At 37.3% G+C, this 17,937-nt stretch overlaps 1 protein-coding gene across 1 annotated transcript; it reads right to left on the reverse strand.

The window, feature by feature from the left end:
* Positions 1–5,644: 5,644 nt before the first annotated feature.
* Positions 5,645–16,219, reverse strand: pnp6 (purine nucleoside phosphorylase 6). The gene is made up of 6 exons (XM_079824720.1): positions 15,751–16,219; positions 11,018–11,187; positions 10,683–10,786; positions 8,555–8,730; positions 8,107–8,297; positions 5,645–6,741 (listed from the first exon to the last, which is right to left on the reverse strand). The coding sequence occupies exons 1-6, from the start codon at positions 15,771–15,773 to the stop codon at positions 6,545–6,547; spliced, it is 861 nt and encodes a 286-aa protein (XP_079680846.1). The 5' UTR covers positions 15,774–16,219; the 3' UTR covers positions 5,645–6,544.
* Between the last annotated feature and the right edge of the window lie 1,718 nt (positions 16,220–17,937).

Below are 17,937 nucleotides of genomic sequence, written 5' to 3' on the forward strand. Positions count from 1 at the left end.
GACATTGTTTTGGAAATTATTATCCCTGCATAGGTATTGTAGTGTAGTCCACCATTGAACCATTATATCAATGATTCTTTTTCTCATGATTGTTATTATTATTAGTAATAATGATCATTGAAATAATTATCTTAATAAAAAAAAAAAAAAATATATATATATATATATATATATATTCCCTACCGTGATTTTAACACTTTGAAAGCTCTTTTAAAGGGTTAGTTCACCCAAAAATGAAAATAATGTAATTTATTACTCACCCTCATGCCGTTCCACACCCATAAGACCTCCGTTCATCTTCGGAACACAAATTTAGATATTTTTGTTGAAATCTGAAGGCTCAGTGAGGCCTCCATGAACGGAGGGTTTTACGGGTGTGGAACAGCATGAGGGAAGGAAGATGAAGGAAGTGAAGTTGGATTCGGACGTGCCTTGATGCCTTCCTACCTTGTAATGAAGCCTTCGAAGGCAGCATTTTTAAGTTTTCGGACGCGGTCAGGAAAACCAAAACACCACAATAAAACAGAACATATACGTTACACAAAGGAGGGACAAAAATCTCTCAGATTTCATTAAAATATCTTCATTTGTGTTTCGTAAATGAACTTAAGTCTTGGAACGACATGAGGGTGAGAAATTGACAGTAAATACATAAACTAAAAACTAGTGCTGGGGATTTTTTTTTTGTGATTAATCGCATCCAAAATAAATGTTTGTGTTTACATATACACACACATGCATATATATATTTAAGAAAAATATTTTATTGAAAAAAATGTATTTATATACAAGATAAATTATATATACAGTATATACATGTAAATATTTCTTAAATATATACATGAATGTGTGTATTTATATATACATAATAATTATACACAGTACACACACACACATATATTATGCAAACACAAACTTTTATTTTGGATGCGATTAATCCTGATTAATTTTCAACAGGTTAATACATGTACATGTATATATATATATAAATATGACTTTTTTTTCTAAATTATGACCACATTTTTTTAATGTAAAAATCATACTAACATTATAAGTGCACCTCAGGAAAAAGTATAAAGCAATAAAACATTCATGCCCCATTTGATTTACCCAGAAATGAAAAGAATTCTCATCAATTACTCACCCTCATGTCGTTCCAAACCTGTAAGACTTTCGTTCATCTTTGAACTGAGAGATTTCTGTCCCTCCATTGACAGTTCATGCAACTACAAGTTATGTGTCCTCCTTACTGATCCCAAACATTTGAAAGGATAGATTAAGGTAACTCACATTTAGGGCCAGATGTACTAAACAGGGCAAATTAGCGTGAAAGCGCAATTCCAAGAAAGTGCCACTGGGAGTGGAAATGTCAGCGCTTCAGAGAAAGAACACAGACACAGCCGTATCATTTCAGTAACGGCCAACGCAATCACATTAGCGTCTGGTTTAAGACATGCTTTTTGGGGCATTAAGTAATGGCACAAATACCAGTAAATTGATGAGCACAAACCTTAGTAAATCACCTTGTGTGATTCATTTAAATATTCTCCTCACATAAATTTAGCATTTAGCTGAAAGGGAAACTCCTACAAATGCATATGCAATAAGGTCAGCCGCAAAAACAACCCTGTCCACGCCTAATTTTTCACTGTGTAGTTTCTTCAGACAGGTCAAAAACACCATAGACAAACTTTTAATCAACTTTTTATTGGCACAGTCTGCAAAATTTACATTTGGCGATATGGCTCTGTTCTAAATTCCCCATCCTTTTCATGAGCTCCATGAAAAGCCAAGACAGGGAACAGCAGCAGATTCTGGGGTCATCCTCACATTTTTTTAAACTGGGAGGGCAGCGAAATCCCCCATTTAGAACCGAGTATGCATCAATGACAGCAGAATGACATTGATTAAGTTAAACACAGTTTAAAGGGTTAGTTCACCCAAAAATGAAAATTCTGTCAATAATTACTCACCCTTATGTCATTCAACACCCGTAAGACCTCCGTTCATCTTCGGAACACAAATGAAGATATTTTTGTTGAAAGCTGATGGCTGAGAAAGGCTTCAGATAGGTCTCCATTGGCATTCAGTACATTTACACTCCCAAGACCCATAAAAGGCACTTAAAACGTTGTTACAAAGTCTATCTCACCACAGTGACTCTACAATAATTTTACGATGCGACGACAATAGTTTTTGTGCGCAAAAAAAAATCTAAATTTTTTTTATTCAACCTCTTCTTGTCTTCCGTGTGTGCCTCCACAACGCATGCACGAGAATATGACGTAGCGCCGGGGTTTGGGAATCCATGAAATGCACACTTGCTCCCATTTTGAGAACTACGCCGAGACCTAAAGCACGATCAATGTAGAATTCAACAGCTTAGACACGCACGTCTTCCTCTGCTTGTAAACAAATCGCTTCTGGGTCATGTGTCCGAACGCCGGATCTGCGTCATATTCTCGCGCATGCGTCGTGGAGGCACACACAGAAGACAAGAACAAGTTGGATAAAGGTGTTATTTTTATTTTTTTTTGGCGCACAAAAACTATTGTCGTCGCATCTTAAAATTATTGTAGAGTCACTGTGGTGAGATGGACTTTGTAACAACGTTTTAAGTGCCTTTTATGGGTCTTGTGAGTGTAAATGTACTGAATGCCAATGGAGGCCTATCTGAAGCCTTTCTCAGCCATCAGCTTTCAACAAAAATATCTTCATTTGTGTTCCGAATATGAACAGAGGTCTTACGGGTATCGAACGACATGAGGGTGAGTAATTAATGACAGAATTTTCATTTTTGGGTGAACTAACCCTTTAAGGAGGAGCTGGGGTGGAGGTGGGTTGCAAAACAGTGTGCAGTGGAAGCAGCCAAGCAGGCAGATTGAAGTGAAGCTATGCTTAAGGCGCCCTGTTTGAGAGTTGCCGAATGAGTGCATAGGAATCGGATCAGCTGATATGGGTGGGGTTGGAATTTTTCCAATCAGCTGATAGCTGCACTTGACTACGTGGCCTGCCTGAACTAACACAGAATGCTTGATTTTTTTTTAACACCAAAAGAGGGTTTACGTTGGCGCAAGATGTTAGTAAATCTGTAGCCTGGTCTTACCAGACTCTCGTACATTTCATTTGTACAGAGAGTCTGGCCACTCTCCATTGACAAGCGTTTACTTCCTTGTAGGCGGGAACTCTGTTGAAGTTTAAAACCATTGGATCTGCCAAGAGCCACCCTGGATCTACTATAACCAATCACTAACGTTTGGTCGTGACGTATGTCATGCGCCCTTTGCCTCTGTGCAAATAACTGTGCAGAATGTGCACGCCACCTCAGTAATAAAACCTAAAACTTGTGCATTTGGATTGTGATTTATTCACTGTGATTGGGAACATGCTGCTCACGTGGTCCGTAACATGATTGTATGCTGCAAATAAAATGTCATATGCTTGGTATGATAAGAATAAATGCTTCAGTAAATAACGGCCTAATTCAAATGTTTACGTGCTTTTCTTCTTTTTATTTTTTGAGCGATGGTGAAATATATTGCTCTTGTAAATACTTGCCAGTATTTAAAGAAATACAAGTCTAGATCCAAATTACAGCGAAGCGCAACCGCACGGTGCTCTGCAGTGTCAAAAAGGATATAAACAGTGAATTTTGAATTGATATATTCTTGAAAACTCAGAGATGTTGTGTTGTTTGGTGTTTGTCTAAAACAGTAGGTAATTCGGCCTGGGATTTTTACGATGGTGGTGGGAGACGGACGGCAATAAAATCACTGACTAGCCCCTGTAAATGATGACAATACTTTCCGACCCCTCAAGAAACAATTACCGTCCGAATAGGGCTTCAGCCAACTCCTTCACTACTAACGGAGGGAGCTGGAAAATCAAACTTTTCCCGAACACTGTGGGGAGGAGGGCCACAACATCATGGCCACCAACAAAACTCAGCAAAGATTGTTCTTGCTCCGGCTTTAACTTCTGGATATTCGGCGGCGGTGCCACAACGGAATGAATGGCTTCGCTCGCATCTTTCTCAAGGGGGTAATCCAGCACCCGGAAAGCGTACCTTCCATAGGGGAAGCCATTGCTAACCAAGCCATCACCTGCTGTTAGCATCCCATTGGGTCCCATTCATTTTGGCATCACTTTGACAGCGAACAACTTTACATTTGAGGCGTTAAAAGACTCCATTTGTCCATTGTTTATTTCTAAAGAAACACGACAATATATAAAAGGCTCCATTACCTTGTATCTTACACTATCGCCCAGTAGAAGCCGTTTTTGTAAAAAATAGGCTAACAATTGCGTCATAATCACGTGACAACCGGCGCACAGTAGAGAAATTACCATATAGACAGGAGGAGAAGCTCGCAGGCAATCTTTTACTGTCTATGAGGCAATTTATTGAAAAGTTGCTCCTGCTCACGCTCTCCGTTTCTGCAAGATTCGGTGATTCAGATTTGACTTTGCACAACTACTAGAAGACTTACAACTGTCAGACAGGTTGCTCACATCACATCTACGTCGTCAAGCTCGATCTGAGGCTGCGCGGTACGCTCAGCCATCAGGAAGTGAGTGCTTCTACTCGACTTCACTTTTCTCCGTGGAAGTCTACGTATGGGGTCGCTGTGTCCATTTCTTTTACTGTCTATGATCTTTCTCCGCGGCCATTACTGAACTACAACCCAAACTAGCGCACGACATCAACGTCATCGTTCTCAGCCACTCCCTCTGTTCGCTCATTGGACCGGTAAAAATTTGTTCGGAGAAAACCTAAGAATATACCGCAGTCCCAGACGGAGTACTGAAGGAAAATGAAAATTGAACGGAAGTACGTAGGAGGGCGGAGCCAGGCTAGAAAATCTGAAGAGAATAAATCTGCCTATATGAAGAGAATTCTTTGTTAAAATTATGATAATGTTTTACAGTGTAGTGCTATCTGAAATGTGTGAAGACACTCAAGTGAAAAATGCTGAGCTCAAAGCTGCATTTCATAGAAAATTATCTACAGAGAAAAACAGGAATTTCAAATGAGATATGTCAGAGAGAGCAGAACAAAAAACACGCAAGATCAAAAGAGATCATTACATTTTCTGACTTCCTCTGTTCCTCTAGAAAACCAGTGAGTGGAAGTACAGTCCCCACTGCATATCATGGGCATCAAGCCCTGAATATTTCAGCAAATGGCCCGCCACCGTCACTAATTGCATAAGAGTTACCCCCTTCAGTAATGGCTCACAGGAACTGTGATGTTTCTGGGCAGAGTCAGCACAACGTGCTTTCCATAAATATTTTGTGAAGGTTTGTTATAGCATCTGAATAACAGACTGATCTGACGTTCTGTCATCGTCGGCAAGGGCAGAGGCATCGTCTGACAGAAGAAAAGAGTGTTTCTGATGTGGTTCACTTACAAGCTGATGCTATCACATCTGCAATCTAAAATATGAAGTTTCGTGTTCCATTGAGTGGTCACAGATGATTTCAAAACTTACCGATATGTAGCAGCAGAACATTATGGTTATGACAGAGTTACTTTATACTCTCTGGCCAGCTGTAAATGGTCTCTCCTGTGAATATCTCACTTTACAATTATGTGCAATATTGCTGTAAGGTTTTTGCTCGGTGACAGACTCGCTGCAAGCTTGATGTTGTTAATGTTTTATTTCAACAGAGTTGGGTTGGCAAGATTTATCAATAATGTAGTGACATGAGGGGATTAAGAGGGATGCCTATTCGTTTAGTTATGTGTTTCGCAGAATGGGATGTACACAAACAACTTTTTACACATTCCTTGCAGGAAACTGATGATTCATCCTGACCGTCTTTAGTATGGTGTGGCAAAAGAATACAGTTTTGATCTCTGATTATCAACATTTTTATATACTGTAAATAAAAGCAAATTATCTCAGATTTGAAAAGTGGAAGGAGAGAACACAATGGATTTTAAAAATAAATTCACCTCCACACAGCATTTACATCATCATTTATTTTATATTTGTTATATTTGAGTCAAAATAAAGTTAATATAATACATCAAAATGAGATTTTTCAACATGTGAATTTCTTTTGAAACATCTAGATAACTTTATAAAACTAAAAATTTTCAGATAAAAACATTTCCTTATGTAATATATTAATTGATATACCTGATCGTACTACTGCTCTTCTCTTGTAGTCCCTTTAATACATTGCTGCAAAAGTGTACGTCTGTCTTTGTTCCTTTTCATGTATGTTTGTTCTTTAACTCTTTTTTTATGACAGGAATACTCATAGTTATGTAATGCTGCTAATTTTAGCTGCTCTAGATGTGAATGCATCATACAGTATACGTGTCATGTTAGTATAATATCAAAAGTAAACAAAATGAACCTAGCCTAAGGCATTGAGGCACTGCAAAGTCCAGAAAGTTACTTGAACCCTGACTATAATACATGAGAAGTATTAAGGAGTACACTGTATGTATGCCATTGTACATTGTTAAGCCCATCTGGGTGGAAGTGGAAATATTTGTATCAAGAGCAGCTTAATGTTGTAAATAGTAACGCTACATGTTTGTCACTAAATTGCTGACTATCTTCTGCAGGACTTCGGTTCGCATACGGGTGGTTTCCAGGACCTCTTCATGATTGGCCTTTTCCTTGCTGTCGTAGTCAGTCACTACATTGTTGGTAATAAGGGAGAGTCCAAACACACGCATCCCACAGTGACGAGCGACCACCACCTCTGGGACGGTACTCATACCTAATTACAGAGAAACACAATGAATTTGATGAAAATACAGCAAAAAATAGTCTAAATATTTTTGCAATGTAAAATAATTATTTTCCTTTTTTTAAATTATTTTATTACTGTGAATTTCAGCATCATTACTCCAGTCTTCAGTGTCACATGATCCTTCAGAAATCATTCTAATATGATGATTTGGTGCTCTAGCAACATTTATTATTATTATCAATGTTGAAAACAATACTGCTGCTTAATATTTTTGTGGAAACCGTGACACATGTTTGAAATAAACATTAAATATTAAACATAATATACATTATAAATGTCCTTTGATTAATTTAGCGCATCCTTTCTGAATAAAAATATCAATTTCTTTCAAAAACATTCTTAGTTTCATTTTTATTTATTTTTTTATTTATCACAAAAATTACTCTATATATAGATAGATAGCAAGTTTATTGTCATTACACATGTACAAGTACAATGCAACGAGATTTATTTGGAGCAAGCCTATATAATATAGGTTATAAAGTAAAAAATTACAGTGTGTATGTACACTCTCAGAAAAAAAGGTACAAAAGCTGTCACTGGGGCGGTACCTTTTCAAAAGGTACACTTTTGTACCTAAATGGTGCATATTGGTACCTTAAATGTACATATTAGTACCTAAAATGTACATATTAGTACATAAAGTGTATATAATAGTACCTAAAAGGAACAAAAGTGTACCTTTTGAAAAGGTACTGCCCCAGCTTTGTACCTTTATTTGTATACACACACACACACACACACACCAACAATATACATAAGTATTAGTAATTTATGTAATTTTTTATACTTATATAATTATAATAATTAATTATATGATTTATAAGTACAGAGTCCCGCACATTACATGCAGGAAAAAAAAAAAGTATATCGTAGCCACGAATTAACAATCCGTTCCAACGACTTACAACTTAAAACAAGGGAACGAATTAGTAAAACGCTTATGTGCACAATATAATAATTTGTTCCCTTGATTTACTAAATCATCGCCCCGTTGTAATAATTCATTCCAATGTTTTAATTAAATCAAAACGAGAGAACGAATTAGTTCAACGTGGCCACAATTTACTAAAATGTGGGAATGAATTCTTAATTTGTGGCCCCTATATATTTTTGTCCGCATGTTTATGCTCGGGGCTCCGTAAATAAGTCATTTTTATGAAAAACAATATAATAATAGATTCCTGCTTTTTCTCTCTCTCTAAGTGCGGTCCTTTCTCGAAATTATGATAAATGCTTATGGTGTTCATCTTCAAGCTATAGTACATGCGCTAAGTCTTACCCACTCGTGGCATTTTTGATAAAAGTTATATGTAGTTATACAGTACGTACCCACAGCATCCGCCCCAAGCAGCTGTAGAACCCTGCATTCTGCAATTGTCTCATAGGACGGTCCAGCCAACATGCAGTAAACACCCTCCTGAAGGAAAGAGGCACATCCCAGTTCTTGGGCGGTTTTCCTGGCCAACTGTGCCAAGTCTCTATCATAAGCATCAGACATGCAGGGAAAGCGCACTCCAAATCTACAGGGGCGTAACACAAATGTCAGTGAACATTAGACAGGTTGCATAAATCCTTAGAGAAATGCTAGTAAGATTATATTGCAAAGCCAATAGCACAACCAAAGCGGAATTGTCAAAAACAAAGACAAGAATAAAACGATTTTAGTGTTAGGCAGAATTAGGTTTCTTTAAACATAATTAAACAAAAAAAAGATCTCAAATCTATTTGCTGGTTTGTTTGAATAAAACATATCTTAATATACTAAATAGCATTTCACCTTTCCTCATTGCGTCCACACAGAGGATTTTGGCCAGCAAATCCAGGCATATTGATATGGTCTCTGATAAGCATGATGTCCCCCACTTTAAATGTAGGATTGAGCCCTCCAGCAGCATTGGTCACAATCAGAGTCTCAATCCCGAGAAGGTAAAACACTCTTACAGGATATGTGACCTAAAACAGAAGGAGAAAGGAGCTGCTTTGACAAACTGTCCTCATCTTAATGAAACAGGAAATTAAAGACTGAAATTTGAATTGATATATGAGGTTAATATGCAAAACTATATAGTTTAACTGTATTCCCCCTCCCCCAGCTTTGTCCATTTTAAAAGACTATTTGTCGACATTTATGATTTGCAACTACATTTGAACTGATTCCCTCATGTGTACTGAATTAAGAAATGAGAGACAAACATATGACTGCTTTTTTACAACACAGGCAAGAATGTGTACAGCGATTTGAATCACTTATAAAAAACATGCAGATGAATCATAAATCATAATGCCATACAGTATTTCACTTGGCTTCTGCAACAAAGTGCAAGCACTGTCTGTGTCTTTCTGAACAATTCTTTTAACTTGATCACAGATGTTGGAATGTTGTGTGTCGTAAAAGTTTATAGGAGGTGATTGGGTCAGTTGTCAAATGTTAACTATTCTCTGTTATACTTAAATTGCTGATAGCAGCACTGAGAAGTCAATGGTTAAGTACAGGATGACCTATGTGTTAGTGTTGTGGTATATTATTGTTAAAGGTAAAGAAAAACAGATGATTCTTGACTTATGAGATGATTCTTTTAATTATCAACTAACAATGTGTTTTCTTTTTTTCTCCCTTGATTTTCTATGTGCTGGTTTTGTTTAATGCTCATACTTCTCTCTCTCCCTCTATACATACACTGTATTGCCAAAAGTTTTGGGACGCCTGCACATGCATATGAACTTTAATGACACCCCATTCTTAATCCGTAGGGTTTAATATAGAGTTGGCCCACCCTTTGCAGCTATAACAGCTTCAACTCTTCTGGGAAGGCTTTCCACAAGATTTAGGAGTGTGTTTATGGTAATTTTTGACCATTCTTCTAGAAGCGCATTTGTGACGTCAGGCACTGATGTTGGACAAGAAGGCCTGGCTTGCAGTCTCCACTCTAATTCATCCCAAAGGTGTTCTATCGGGTTGAGGTCAGGACTGTCAAGTTCCTCCACACCAAACTCACTCATCCATGTCTTTATGGACCTTGCTTTGTGCACTGGTGCGCAGTCAATGTTAGAACAGGAAGGGGCCATCCCCAAACTGTTCCCACAAAGTTGGGAACATGAAATTATCCAAAATGTCTTGGTATGCTTAAGCATTAAGAGTTACTTTCACTGGAACTAAGGGGCCATGCCCAACACCTGAAAAACAACCCCACACTATAATCCCCCATCCACCAAACATTACACTTGGCAAGTGCAGTTCTCCTGTAAACCGTCAAACCCAGACTCATCCATCGGATTGACAGACAGAGAAGCGTGATTGGTCACTCCAGAGAACACGTCTCCACTGCTCTAGATTCCAGTGGCGGCGTGCTTTACACCACTGCATCCGACGCTTTGCATTGCACTTGGTGATGTAAGGCTTGGATGCAGCTGCTCGGCCATGGAAATCCATTCCATGAAGCTCTCTACGAACTGTTCTTGAGCTAATCTGAAGAACACACAAAGTTTGGAGCTCTGTGCTATTGACTCTGCAGAAAGTTGCCGACTTCTGCGCACGGTGCGCCTCAGCATGCGCTGACCCCGCTCTGTGATTTAGATTTTGTTCTCAAATTTCCACTTTGTTATAATACCATTGACTGTAGAATATTTAGTAGTGAGGAAGTTTCAAAAATGGACTTATTGCACAGGTGGCAACCATGCTTGAATTCACTGAGCTCCTGAGAGCGACCCATTCTTTCACAAATGTTTGTAGAAGCGTCTGCACGCCTTGGTGCTTGATTGTGTACACCTGTGGCCATGGAAGTGATTGGAACTCCTGGATTCAATGATTTAGAGGGGTCTCCCAATACTTTTGGAAATATAGTGAATACATGCCTTATCTATTGAGAAAACAATTTTCCCTTTGAGATTTTAAGAATCGTACTTACCGTGGCAACATTATAGCCCTCGTAGAAATGAAAACGCCCTTGCATGCAAACACACTGCTTCCCATTCAGCTCTCCAAACACCAGCTGACCTTTATGTCCTTGCACTGAAGAGACATGAGGTTGCGTATCTTTTAATGTTTGTTAATGCAAACAATAATCAAATAAGGGCAGTGAGCGATAAAATTCAGCACTGTCTTTTACATTTTTTTTTTTTTGTGTGGTCAATGAATAGATTATGAAACAAATCTCTCTGAATGGGTTATGAATAATACACTACACCAAAGGATTATTTGAATTTATCAATCCATATGAACAGAAAAAAATCGGTCTCCTACCTGTACTGTGGGGAAAGCGGGGGATTTTATCGTAAGGAAACACATGCTTGTTGTCCAGCAGGTCAGCCAATCCACCGAGTCCTGAACCACAGATGATCGCCACTTTGGGCCTGAAGTCTGTGTTAGCAAGCAGCCAGTCTGCTGTTTCTTTGTACTCATTATAGCTGAAGCTAGATGGAAACAAAACATTGATTTTGCTTAGTATTTTTCAGTGGGGCTGGCATTGGTCATACATTAAAAAAACACACGTCACAATAAAGTGCCACACTGTTGGATAATGTCTGACTAATTTCCTACTCAATGTAGCTTGGTTATGAAATAGGGAGGTGTAGGAAGTGCAATGACCCACACTCAAAAAAATGATTCTTTAAACTTACTTAATTTAATTATGGACAGTGGTTCCACACAAGCAAATTGCTTTTTATTAACATTAATGGAATTTTTCTAATCTATGTAAACTCCTTGTGTTGGGACAACACGACTGAATGGGGAAGAATCTATGTGAAATAGTAATGTTGAACTAAATCAGTGGAATTGCTTCCCTATAAATAAAATCGGTTAAGTTAAATGAACATGCACACTCAAAAAAATAACTCATTGGACAAACTCAATTTACCTGAGGGGAGGTTTTCCATCCAATAAATATGTGTAACCCCAACTCATAAAAAAACTAATTCATACAATGAAATGTAATTGAGTTGGTTCAACTCAATTTTATCTAATAGTTTAATTGATATTTATATACGTATAACATTACTTTTTTTTCTTGTCAAACTTAAATTTTAAAAATAATTGGAAAACCAATTATAAGCAATTTAATTCATCATCATATACAATGTATATAATGAATATATAAGAAAAGAGGTTTGACATTAGCATAGATCACTGGCGCCACTCTTCAGCATAACGGTAACCACAAAATTTAAAAAACATTACAGAAACCTCTCTAAATGTCCAACATAACTGAACATTAAACACTAACATTACTAACAACATCATTCCCTTTACAGAAAAACATATAAAATAACACTTTAATCGCTAAATTTACTCTCCTAATGGAGTCCCTTGCAAAGCATGCTGGGAACTGCCCAGTTAGTTATGTCAACACAAATATTTAATGTAGTTTTAACACAACTGAATTAAGTAAACTTCAGTTTTAAATATATTAGGTTGATTGAACACAATTAAATTAAGTTGTGACAAAATTAGATATGTTTAAGTAAAGTGAACAGAATTTAAATGTGTCACATCTATGAAGGGCTTGAATCATTTTTTTGAGTGCAGTCAAGTTGCTTTGAGAGTGAGGACAAATCAGCTGACAGCAGCATTTAGAATAGAAAAGGAAAAGTATACTACAGTAAAAAAATAATAATATTATATTATATTATAGGCCTATTTAGTGCTGTCAAAAAACACATGCGATTCATTTTTCAGTTTAACAAAATATTTAACACAGTTAATGCAGCATCAGTTTTTTCTGTCATCTTTGGGCTAGAGTTACATTATATGATCACGCTTTTATTCATGCTAATGCTTTTGAACCATTCAAGCGTCTGTGAATGTCCTGACACACGACACTTAGAAAGACGTGCGCTAGTATCGCGCGCACATACAGTGCAACAGAATCGAGTTCTCTTGTGTGTAAATAACACACACACACACACAGTTACAGATCTTATGAGTATTCTCATAAGAGCAGTCTTAAATTAGTTAAATAACGTTTTAAATGTTTTAAGAAAATGAGATGCGCGTGACAGCCCGTCAGATGCGCGTCATGTTCGGCAGCGACAGATCTTAAAGTCAAAGCAGCCTAATAAACCAGTTGCTGTGATGTCTGTCATTAATGGTAAAGGTAACAGAGATTGTAGCTTAATAAGGATTCATTTATATTTAATTTATTATTTATGCAGTGCAGACTGTTTGATAACGTTATTCAATTTCTGTATATTAACTGGTAAATATGACATTACTATGGGGTTTATGAGAGGATTGTTTTAAAGGTTCAGTGTGTGAATTGCAATCGGTCACCGCTCACCCCTCCCTTTTGAAGCACATAGAGAAGCTACGGTGGCCGACACAGGACATGTTGTTGTCAAATGTTGTTGTCGGAGAGAGAAGTTTGTCTGTTTAGGGCTACTGTAGAAACATGGCGGTGCAAAATTATGACTAAAGGGGACCCACGGTAGCCTGGCTTCGCCCTCCTACGTACTTCCGCTCAGTTTTCATTTTCCTTCAGTACTCCGTCTGGGACTGTGGTGTATTCTTAGGTTTTCTCAGAACAAATTTTTACCGGTCCATTCAGCGAACAGAGGGAGTGGCTGAGAACGATGACGTTGATGTTGTGCGCTAGTTTGAGTCGTAGTTCAGTAATGGCGGCGTTTGAATTGGGCCGTTATTTACGGCAGCATTTATTCTTATCATACCAAGCATATGACATTTTATTTACAGCAATCATGTTACGGATCACGTGAGCAGTGCCTTCCCGATCACAAAACTCTCCCCTCCACTGTGAATAAATCACTATCCGAATGCACAAGTTTTAGGTTTTATCACTGAGGTGGCGTGCACAATCTGCAGTTATTTTTATGGATTTCCATGTGAGAAACAGAAACAAAGGGCGCATGACATACGTCACAACCAAACGTTAGCGATTGGTTATGGCAGATCCAGAGTGGCTCTGGGCAGATCCAATAGTTTTAAACTTCAACAGAGTACCCGCCTACAAGGAAGTAAACGCTTGTCAATGGAGAGTGGCCAGACTCTATGTACAAATGAAATGTACAAGAGTCTGGTAAGACCAGGCTAGACCCGTGGTGTATGTAGATAGAAATGGCTCATTCTAAGGTAATAAAAACATAACGGTACATTGTGTAAGGTCTTTATACACCACTGAAAACGTAGTTTGTATATTATATTGCATTTCTGTCAATAGATCCTCGTAAATACTACACACTGCACCTTTAAGTTCACTTAAATTAAATTCAAAGTTGTTCTTTTTAAAGCCTAATAAATGTTGAAATTGATATGGCATTCAATTATACTGTAATGTTGAAAGTCAATCATTAATGTTTAAAAAAAATCTAATTCATTGAAACATCAGTAGCAGTATCTATTATTATCAGTGATCCTGGCCTTAATTCATAAAAAATGGCATTACAACAAATATATATATATAAATACAAAATACTGTTTTTAAGTTGTTTCTACATTAATTTGGAGAGTAACTGTGAAATTATTACAATATAAAAATATTATAAACTATAATCGAGATTAATTAGGCCTACAGAACATTTTTGATTAATTAATAAATTTGTATTAATCGATTGACATCACTAATTATATTATAATATTATTTATCCTTGTCATTCATTATGTTACTGTGTTGGAGAACAAATGGAATGATCTCTTCTCGTTGACTGTCATTTAGCTGAACAATCACTGTAGTAAATGATTTCCAGTAACTGTGAGTGTGTGAGCTGCTGTATAGCTGATGGTCATGTTTCTTACCATACAAAGCTAATGACGGTCAGTTGAGAGTAAATCCATTTCTGAGCTATAACTATTTGAAACTAAAATATATCATCACTTTTTTTTAGCTGGATCTAATTTTATTTGTAGCAAATTATAAAGAGCATTGTTGTCTGTTAATGTACAAGAAGACTTAGGCTTAATAGCTTACGCTTTTCAGAGTAGGAGTTTGAAAATTCACTTGCAGTCTTTATGCAGTTACTCAATATGACAATGCAAGTTAGTAAAGGAAGCAAGCACAGTTTGCTGTTCTCAAGAAGTTGCTGTCATTATTTAACTATACTTTCACTATAATCTGAATTATTTTATAGTCTTTTAAAACTGGCCCATCCTTACTAAATTGCTTGCATCGTTGGACTGCCCACTTTTATGATCAAACAGCCTTTCATAGTTGTAGGGCACGAGGTAACAACAATCATATTGGGTAGGAATTAGGAAGAGCTCAATGACCGAGCTGTAAGCATGCGCTGTCCGTGGTGCTGCAGGGCGTTGCGGGATCAGCACTTTCCATTCAGAGAGCTGAGCTTCAAACGGCTACGTGACTCCATAACGCTCAGTGAGAATGCACCATAGGCCTCTTATTTCACACTCACAGCTTTGCCTTTTTATTTTTTTTTTATTTTGAAAAGGCCTGCCAACCGACACGTCCTCATTTGGGACGGTTTTCATAGCTGTTTTCCCAACAGATTTTATAGCGCAGCCTGTCTCTTTAAGAGCTGCGTATTATTCTGAGCGCATCCACCAAAGCTGAATAGGAGGATTCTGGTTACGTAACCATAATCACGAGTAGCTTATTTTATAGATAGCCTATTTATGTTATTAGAAATGTTGAATTTCATTCAAGCATCAAATCGACAACATTTTTTGACAGTGGAATTGGAAGGCGCATAGTGGATATAGGCTAAACAAACTATCGCCGTCCAAACAGCCAGGACAGAGACAGCATGTAAATCACACAGGTTTATTTAAAATTATCTGCCAGGTTGATCTGTGATATAAAGCCTTGTTTAATAAGGGATGAAAATGAAAGCGACAGTTGTCATGGGGACTAGGCAACTCACGAATGTAATCACATATATTTCTTCTCAATAATATTTCATTTAGGCATTCTGATATGATGTAGGAATCGTTTGATATTAATTTGACAGATTTGCTATATGTCGTAAGGCAGCGAATCTGGCGCATATATTCGTTTTTCACCTTACCTGCATTCGCTGGATGTTGACATGTCCGCAGCGGCTGGTCGAATTACTGAGCGGGATATTGTTGGCACGAGGAATAATACAGAACCACCTGAGCCAGAGGTCAAATACCCGACGGTCTCGTGGGAAGGGTGGCGTGATGGAGGAGGAGTCGGCGTTAAAACTCGTTTCTTAAACAGCGCTCGTTGTTCTAATCCAATTTTCTGTCAGAATGGGCCGCTCACTGACCCGCAGTTAAAAAGCCGTGGTAACTGTCATCCTGCCAGGACCAGCACAGACGTGTAGCCTAGTGGTGCCTCACAGCAGAAATATGTGCTTCTCTCAACTCAAGTGTCCAGAGAAACGGTCAAAGGGTCATTTTTCACGCAGAGATTATGGATGTTTTGTGTGTGTGTGTGTGTGTGTGTGTGTGTGTGTGTGTGTGTGTGTGTGTGTGTTTTAATACCAGCAAGACTTTGCCACAGCCTCATCTGTATCACTCAAAAAAATATCTCATTGGACAAACTCAATTTAATTGAGAGCAGGTTTTCCACCCAAATCATGTAATTAAACGCAATTGAGTTGGTCCAACTTTTGATCAAATACAACACAGTTTAAATTATATTTATAAAATGACTTTCTTATACTTGTCAAACTTATAACATGTCATTGGTAAATCAATTATAAGCAGTTGCATTCATCAATGTATATCATGAAGAAAAGACTGTTGTCACTCCTGACATTAGCATAATTCACTGAGTGACCACAGCCAAACACAGACGCCACTCTTCTGCATAATGTTAACCAAAATTCAAAAACAGTACAGAAACTCATCTAAATGTCCAACTTAATGCAACATTAAACACTAACATTAACTAACATCTTGCCCTTTACTGAAAAACTCATAAAATACTATTTTAATCCCTAAATTTACTCTCCTAATGCAGTCATTTCAAAGCATGCTGGGAACTACTGATCCACTGCCCAGTTAGTTATGTCAACAAAATTATTAATGTACTGTAGTTTTAACACAAATGAATTAAGTAAACTTCTGTTTTAAATATATTAGATTGATTGGACGCAATTAAATTATTACAAAATTGTGCTACTTTAGCTCATTTTAAGTAATTAAACTGAACAAGAGGAAAAAAAAGATTCTTTATTGACAATGATGTAAGGGACTTCAACATTTCCATTCCATGTAGTCACTTCGGTTCAACAAAAATGACCCTCTTCTTATAAACTTACCAAACTAATTGTAGGCTTTAATGGGTTTTTGAGTTTGTTATGGTTCTTTGGAGATTAGAAGAAGCTTATACATTCTTCAGATGAGTGTATTGGTTTCAGGGCTGTAGACATTGAGGGGACATTGATCGGTTAAATTAGCTATCGACTGATTTAAGGTTTTCAGTGGCGAATTCTTGCCCATCCAATTCTGAATATGTGATTCTTCATGTCATCAGGTTGTAAATCCCTTTTTGGATTTGTTTTAAATAAGAGTGTATGTGGACTATTGGTAAATATGCAACATTATAAAGCATAGCTTCAGTCAAAATTAAGATAAATGTAAAATAAAGCACATTTGAAATATGACATTAATGTAAAAAATATCAAATTCTTTGCATGCTCAGTCATGCATATGCTATTATGATCATACTCATACATGCTGAACACTTAAACTCTGGGTTAGAACAACTTCTGGGAAGTCAGAATGAATGTATAATGGGTGAGTGAGTGAAAATATTGTCTTCTTCAGTAAACAAATCACTGTATAAAAGGGCAAATGCATGACATTTTTGACCCTTTTTTGGTAGTGAAGGTATGAAAGCAAACGCACACCTTCTTGAGGTGCAATTTAGGGTTAAAGACTTTATAAAGAAACATTTAACTACATAAGTCACTTAAAAGTTTATTATCCAACATCTTGGCAACAAGCCTTTGTCAAGGTACATTGAAAAAGGCATAAATAGGCTATAGAGAGAGGGTCAGAGAGAGAAAAAAAGAGAGAGACTTAATTAGCCATTACACATACATTCACAAATGACATTTTAAAGGTGGTATGAAGTGGAAGTTGCAATAGTCTTTTCTTCCCTATAGGGTGCAACAGTTGGGTTCCGGAAGTAAAAACTCTCCAAGCTGTAATTGCTGTAATTGTGCTGTAATTCTCCATAAGGAAATTGATTTTGAACGATAACTTATAAACCTTTAAAG

Source organism: Gobio gobio (assembly GCF_949357685.1).
Source record: "Gobio gobio genome assembly, chromosome: 9".
Taxonomy (NCBI): Eukaryota; Metazoa; Chordata; class Actinopteri; order Cypriniformes; family Gobionidae; genus Gobio; species Gobio gobio.